An 8,047-nucleotide genomic window follows, 5' to 3' on the forward strand; every position below is an offset into this window, starting at 1 on the left:
AAAGTTAACTGTTAGGCTAACCATAGTTAACATCAAAGCGGAGGGTTTGCAAATGTTATTGAAGTGAGTCTAAAGGAGCAGAGGTTTTTATTTTTAGGTCTCATGGTGATTGTCTCTCCTCAGTTTCATTTGATTCCCCTGGTTAATACCTCTCCTCAGGCACCTTGCTAAGACAGCATTTCCTTATTTAAGGCCTGGCTGGAAGATTGCAATGAATAGCATCTCTAAAGCCCTGTATTTTGTTACTTAAATTAGAAATCGTTTTGTATTCTTTCTTATTTGCAGCTTGTTAGAGCTTTCCTAGTGATTTGCTGGAAATGTATTTTCTCTCCGTGTATTTTCAAAGTAGGATTTATGTAATTCTGTGGTTATCATTAGGGGAAGACTGGGTGTTAGGATGCCAAAAGCCCACAGCATGAGAACACTCCAGTGGGGACATCTGAAGAGCAACAGCAAAAGCACCGTCCTTCTGCACTTGGTTGTGGGTTCTGTTTGTTGATGGAGGATGTTGATGGTTGATTTAGGAGAGGGCACTGTGATGTGGAGAAAACGTCCATCCCATTTAAGCTTTGGGAAAAGGTTTACTCCTTTGAGCTGGGGTTAAAGATACTGTATTGCCTGCTCTCCTAATTCTGGAAGGATAAAGAGATCAATAAAAAGTTTCCTCGAATTCTGTAAGTCAGACCTGTTTCTATTTTTTCTACATTTCCAGAGAAGCCAAGATCACAAAGACTGGGGCATTCTGTATTAGTATTGATTCTATAATGTTACTGTAAATTCTTTTTCTGACAATGAATATATTGTGCACAGGTACTCTGACCACTTCTCTAGATTCATTTCATATAACACACCCATGGACTGAACTTCAGAGTCACCGCTTCTTTAGCATCTACAACTTGTCTGGAAGTTGGCTGGAACATGTCTGGAAGTGGCATACCTGGAACAACGGAATTAGAAGAGTGACTTAGGGGGACACATTTACACCCAAACGACTCACAGCTTCTCTGAAAATCACTGCAATCTGCTTATTTAACACAGTAGGGATAGTAACCTTAGCTCTTAAGTCCGGGTCCTGCCCAGGAATCTTTAAAAATCATAATTTCCAAAATAAAATGTTACCTTCAAATAAAGTATGTATTACACATATATGAAAACCAATTACCAAGAGTTGATGCCTGACATATTTTGACACTTTGTCTTGAAAGAAATGAATAGAGAGATCACAACTTTTAAATTTTAGTTGTATTATCACTTAGAGTAATTAAAGGTCATTGATGTATCCACAATAGTTACTTCGTGAGTAAAACACTGCACTAGTAGTTATTTCATTTCTAACTCCTGGGTCTTCAGATTCTGAACTCTAGGGTCAAAATAGTTTAATTAAACAGCAGCCTGTGATAGAGTAAGCTTTCAAATTTCTTATGTACTGTCTTATTCTGTAAGTGGATTTTTTTTTTTTTTTAACTTCTCTGGGCCTGACTTTCCTCAATTATATAACAACAAAAAACAATGAACAACACTGCAGAAATGTTGGGAAAATGATGGGAGAATTTTGTTTAGTAGTAAACACTGAGCAGTGTAAATAAAGGGTTTGGGCTTTTTTTAAGCAGTAAAACAATACAATTGCAAATTGTACGGATAATTATATTTTTGAGTACAGCATGAAGCTTCACTATTAAAACATTGTTTTTGCTTGTGCTAATAGGTTGTGTCGCATCTTTTTTTGTTGTTTTTTGTTTGTTTGTTTTTGTCTCTGGGCTCTGAAGATTGGAGTTTACTCTTAATTGCCAAGAAGGACATAAGTGAGTATATTTCTTTTTTTTTAATTTAACAGACCAATAATGGATACATATTTATTTCAGTGTTTGATTATAATTAAGCAATGTAGATGCTGTAAGATTCTTCTAGATTTTACACTTGAGAGCTGGTCTGGTCTGATCATTTCTAGATGATTCTTCTGATTCCCAGACAAAAATGAAAGTCTGAAGGAGTTAAAGAATTTAGACTCATTCTGGGTGTGGTGGGAACAAACTCATGCACGTTCTTCTCTAGAGAAAAATCACACTTTCCTAATCCTTGAGGTTTCTTTTAATCCCATGTTTCCTCCAGACCAACAGTAAGATGTTTTCACTTTCTTTTTTTTTCTTCTTTCTTTTTCTTTTTTTTTTTTTTCCTCCAGAAGAGGTGTGGTGGAAGGGTCTGCCAGAACCAGAGGCTAAGCACACAGCAGTATAAAACAAATTCTTTATTCCAGCTTCCAGAATTCATCCTCTTCAAACTTTCCTGTTCACTGGAATAACGAAGCCATTAAACAGTGGTGTCAAGAAGTCTCATCCAGTGGTTGAAGCTCGGTAGAAAACAAGGAAGCAGGCAGGTGTGGATCAAGTAGACCAGCTTCACTCAGACCTTCCCACTTTCACTAACGGGGGTGAGGAAGTGGGGAGACAAAATTTAAATTAAATTGGTACTGAAGCGGATCTGATGTGACTGTGACAATCTTCCAGTGAATATTTGTTTATCTTAATTTAAATAGTCACGTGTTAAAAATGTGAGTGTCAGATTTACTTCCTTCCAAGGCCACTCAGCTATGCTTCTTGTAGTCTTTGGAAGGGATGAAGAGTAAACACAGAGCCACACTTTAATGATGGTGCTAGACATTTGTGAAAGCTAAGTGTAATTGCAGAAACATTTTATTTTATTTTTTTATTCCAAAGTAAATGCAGTGTACTAAGTGAGCAGGTTTAGATAAATGTTTCATGATATGCCAAAAAGGTTACACATACATTTACTTAAAGAAACTCTCCCTCTGGATTTAATAAAATTCTAGCCACAAAGAGGTACAAAATTTAACTCACGGGGTGTAATGAAAAACCTAGAAAACTTACTTCCCACACATTTTCCTTCCCTTCCCTCCCTTCCCCTGCCTTGTCTTCTCCCCCATCACCGCTGCCCCCCCGCCCCGCCCCCTTGCTCGCCATGGTTGTAGGAAAAGAAGAGCAGCTGAGCACATAGTTATGCTGTTCCTTTAAACTCTGAATCAGAGGGAGGTTTTCTGGGATCTCCCAAAACTACAGTGCTGAGGAGCTTGTTGCTACCCACTGCACATCATCCCACAACTTCTGATTAAATGTCTTGAGAATTGGCCGGTATTTTTAATTGAACAAGGGAAAACTTAAATATACAGGAAGTGTACCTTTGTTTCGTAATTCATTTGTATATTTTCTTGATGCTTCGCATAAAGACCAAAAGGTGCTTTTGTTTCTCTCTGCCCCCGCCAGAACTGTGGAGTTATTGTGGGGTGTATGGTATTCCATAGCACACCATAAATCTCCACTAGGTGTCAGTGTGTCACCAAATGAAACCAGTTAAGCGCGCTCTCTAGACCTGTTCTTGAAACATTGAAAATGGGAACTCATCTATATATAACTTTTTCACCAGAATGATACAGAGAACTTTTAGTATACAGGTTAATAATAAGTTATGTTTGTCAATCCTAATAAAAATGAAATCTTTTAAAAATGTACCTTTCATCTGAGGATTTTTAAATGCTTTACTTATATTCTAGTTTTTGCAATAATATCCCCAAAGAGATAGAATGCAAGTATTCATTTTACATTTTACAGTAAAGTACCTGAAGTGCAAGGGGACAAAATGATTGGCTCAAGATCACACAGACGACATCTGATAAACCCAGGCTGTTATTTCTGCCATCACAGAACCTACTCTACCTAAATAGTGCTGCTGCTCCTTTGGCATAGAAAGTGTACTTGGATGCAGATGCCCTTTATTTCTCATTTGTAGTAACCACTTTGCCTAAAATACAAGCTCAAGAAAAGTGGAATGATAATTACGAATGATTGAAGATTATTGATTCAATTAGTATGGAGATGTTTAAGATGTAATTTTAAGGTTTTATAAAGATTGCACAAAGAAAATGTGCTAAACAATGTAGATAACTTTTAGAATTTATAGCAGTGTTTTACCTATGATATTTTACAGATGGTGAACTCAGACCGGTGTTAGCCTTGTCATAGTTCATATGCTCAAGTGCAGAAGAAAAGAAACGCAATTGTAATTTGGTCTGGAAGGTTGAAGCTCTTGGGTATTTTGGGATTGACGGACATATTGCATTTTGTAGGTTTTTACACTGTATAATTTTCTTAAAGAGGAGTATACATACAGTCCTGTATATGAGGATTTAAATAGTGATTTTCTCAAAATTGTGTAAATACACAAGTTACAGCTATGTAAAAATCATGTTTGTGGATAGAGATTAAAAGATAACACATTAGGGTGGTGAGATTACCGGTGAATTTAATCTTCCCCTCTATATGTGGTAACATTGTTTTTATAATAAAAAGGGAAAAATGGTTTTTATTGTCTTGTAAAAATTTGCCACAATCTCCACTTTAGAAAGACTTGTTTCCTGTCAATGAGGTACCTTGTAAACAACTAAAATTCAAAAGATTTGGTTTGATTTACTTCAGTTGCTTTAGTTTAATCACAGAAACCAAGGTTAAACTGGCAGAAGTACATATTTTCAAACCTTACTGGGAATTTTGAGTGAAAATAAATGATTGCCCCAATCCCAGCAGGCTGTTTGCTGGCAATGTTCAGTGCATTGTCGATGTTCATACTGATGAAGAAATGTTTAATAAATGTAGCTGTCTTCAATTTGTGTTCTCCTTTGAAACGGTGCAAGGTTAAAAGAGTTGCCAGTAAAGTTCAAGAGATTTTCAAAATTAAAAATTATAATAGCTATTGATTTTGCATGCTTGGACCTATGTTTTGGTTGAGAACTTGTATTTCTCAAGTCATGCATGGATCAAATTGAGGTATAAAATAACATTTCACATATGTAAAAGAAAACTTGGACCTTTATGGTATGTCTCATTTCAGTAATAACAGTGTAGCCACCCTTGAATTGTGTATAAAAGCTTCATGGGCAATAATAAAACGTATACAACTGATCGGTGATTATCCGTTGGAGAAGTCAGGCATGTGTATCAGAATTGCGTAGAAAACTTTTTAAGACCCATGTTTCCCTGCCACCATCCCCATCCTGTAATCACAGATTTCCAGATTTGGCGCTAGGGTGGGTGGGTGGAGAACGCAAGAGTGTGCGATTCCGGGACTTTTCAGGGTGCTGCAAAGTCTGGTGCCCGTGGGGCCTTCAAAGTCACTCCCACCCCAGGCGTGCCCTCAGTTTGAGTTAATTCTTGGGCCCCTGGAGCCACTAAAACGCCTTGAATACTGGACTCACAGTTGGCTAGAGTTATTCGATAGTTGGAACAAACCTAGGGGATAGCTGAATGGAGTTGATAGGCTCCCATTTGGAGGTGAATTCTTTGTTCAATCAGTTCCTGTTAAATAGAAAGGTAAGGAATCCAGGGGGAAGACCGGGACCAGCTCAGCCTCCCTCATGCCTGATTTGTAGCATATCAAATACTCCAGCGACCACAGAACCTTTATTTTCTCTACCAGTTTCTCACTGTGCTTAGAACCCCACCATTAGATTCATTCTTGGGCTTAAAATATAGGCATCTCCAGGGCTTCCCTGGTGGCGCGGTGGTTGGGAGTCCGCCTGCCGATGCAGGGGACACGCGGGTTCGTGCCCCGGTCCGGGAGGATCCCACGTGCCGCGGAGCGGCTGGGCCCGTGAGCCGTGGCCGCTGCGCCTGTGCGTCCGGAGCCTGTGCTCCGCAACGGGAGAGGCCACAACAGTGAGAGGCCCGCGTACCGCAAAAAAAAAAAAAAAAAAAAAAAAAATATATATAGGCATCTCCAGAAATCTTTCCTTTTTAATGCTGATATTACAGGAATCAGTAACACATTGAGTTTTAGTAGTTTTATCAGGAACTCTACACTAACGCTCATTAGCTCAGAAAAATCACTCCTCATCCTTGACCCCTGGCTGAAGCAAATTGTTGGGTAAATGGGGATTTTGATAAGGGAAAGAGGGAAAAGAAGCCTAGAGCATTCTAGCTACTACTTGAGAAGACAGGCAGAAGGGAGCAGGGGCTGATTGCCCAAGGGAGTACCCTCCAGGCACACAGAGGAAATCAATTAACTAAAATGCAGGCTCTGATTGTAGTTCGGGGCAGGAGAGTGTGCATTGCAAGCTCCTAAGTGAGGCCCCTGCTGCTCGTGTGGAGGAGCTTCATCTCCTTAACCTATTGTCTCTAGCAAGTCCTACACCCAGCACGCAGGGGTCCAGAAGTTCTTGTTATTGCTCTTCAGTGAGACTGAGAATCACCTGGAGAGCTTGTTAAAGCAAAGTCCTGGGCCCTACGTCAGAGATTCTGCTTCAGTTGGTGAGGGCCGCGAGTTTGCCTTTCCAATTGCTGATGCCTGGGACTGACTGAGTAGCAGTGCTTTAGACTGCATATCTCCAAGCCGTGTCTGCAACCCTGGCAGAGCACCCGATATCCCAACATACGCTGAAGTTCTAAGTTGTGCGCGCTTCCTGACATGCTGCAAAGGTGAGCCCAGCATCCTCATATTTGCCAAAACGTATCATCTCGGAGATCTCCCATTCAGGCTCTCGTGATGTTGTGTTTCTTGTCTTTGCAAACTTAGTCACACAAAGGAGGATCAAGATTTTGTATTATGTCTTGCATACTAATTTATCAGGAGGATAAAGAATAAAATTCAGTAGGCTTGGGACTTCAAAATCATTTTGATCAGTTTCCTGGCCTTGGTGGGTTGAATTGGTTGAAATCCACAACCTGGTTATGGCTGCTCAGCAGGAGTTAGGAATGATACTGTTGTAAATATAGCAGACTTTTCCTGGCAAAATCTCTTTAAAACTTTGGTAGAAATATTTTAAGAACTTGGAAATTCTTAGGGGTTTTTCTTGGTTTGTTTTTTGTTTTGGGAATTTAAGAATTCAACACATTGAAAATGAAAAAACATCCGCAGAGTACTGGAAAAAATTTCTTCAAGTTCTTGTCTCCTTATAATGATGCTTATTATATTCTGGTTAAGCTGAAGGATAAAAATGGGGCTAAGTATAAAAGTATTTTAAGTTAACTTGAAAGAAATTTCAGTCTTAATTATTACTGAAACAGCTTAAAATACAGAACAGATTATTGTTTGCAACTAGCAGTTCCCTTTCCATTTTAATCAGTTCCTGTCTTCAGTATCTTTGAGTGTGTTATCTTCATTATGAGAAAACATGGTTACAGTTCCTCGACCTTCATATAGCAGTATTTAATAATTAAGGTTATCAAAATTTATCTCAAAGGTTAACTATGCTAAATATTATTTTTAAATATATTTTTAAAAATATGTTAAATGTAGAGTTTTCTTTCATTTTTAAATAAGTTTTACTTTTATTAATATGTAGCTATCCTCTGAGCTATAGAGTGCTGTGATTTGTAAAATTTCTCTCAGCAAGCATGCATTTAGGAACATTAGCTTACCTCATTGGAGATTTGTGAGAACTGATAAATAATAAAGTACCCCATGCCACAGCTGGGTATTACAATTGGAAATAGCTAAGAAACCTTGGTTTCATAACAACATAAGAACATGGACTCAATGAAACGACAATAATAAGACCTGTCAAATGTTTCTTGTTAGAGTCTGGTCTCCTTAGCAGTGCTAATCTCAATAATATCTATCAAGAGTGCATTTCTTTTCCTTCCACATTTACAGAAACCTCTATGTCATCTACTATCGTGGATGGATTTCTTAGGTAGCTTTCAGTGTTAGTAGTTCAGTTACATTACCAGCTGTTCTATCACTATAAAAGATTTTCAAATGGGAAAACTTCAATATCCCACCAACACAGGCCACTTTTCTTTGTTATATGCTCTCCATAAGCAGGCTTTTTTCTTAGCAGAAATCGCTTTAGTCTGTAACCAACGTATTTTCTTATTTGTGTGTCTATTGGACTATACATCATCCTCACCTGGGCTTCTGAGCGCATGTGCACGAGGACCATGCCTTACGCTTCATTGCAAGCCCCGGGCCCAGCATAGTGGTAGCAGCTCAAACTACTTTTTATTAGCAGTTATATGCTACGAAAGATTTTTCTATACTC

The 8,047-nt window shown here is 38.6% G+C and overlaps 1 protein-coding gene across 1 annotated transcript in view; it reads left to right on the forward strand.

Moving 5' to 3' along the window:
- Positions 1-4,672, forward strand: part of UBE2E3 (ubiquitin conjugating enzyme E2 E3) — a 104,508-nt gene extending 99,836 nt beyond the window's left edge. Inside the window, exons 6-8 of the mRNA XM_067026414.1 lie at positions 1,767-1,802; positions 2,255-2,374; positions 4,000-4,672. Of these exons, the coding sequence (XP_066882515.1) occupies positions 1,767-1,802; positions 2,255-2,355 (137 nt within the window). The 3' untranslated portion in view covers positions 2,356-2,374; positions 4,000-4,672. The remainder of the gene's footprint in view (positions 1-1,766; positions 1,803-2,254; positions 2,375-3,999) is intronic.
- Positions 4,673-8,047: the final 3,375 nt, after the last annotated feature.

The sequence above is a fragment of the Kogia breviceps genome, chromosome 2 (genome assembly GCF_026419965.1).
Source record: "Kogia breviceps isolate mKogBre1 chromosome 2, mKogBre1 haplotype 1, whole genome shotgun sequence".
NCBI lineage: Eukaryota > Metazoa > Chordata > Mammalia > Artiodactyla > Physeteridae > Kogia > Kogia breviceps.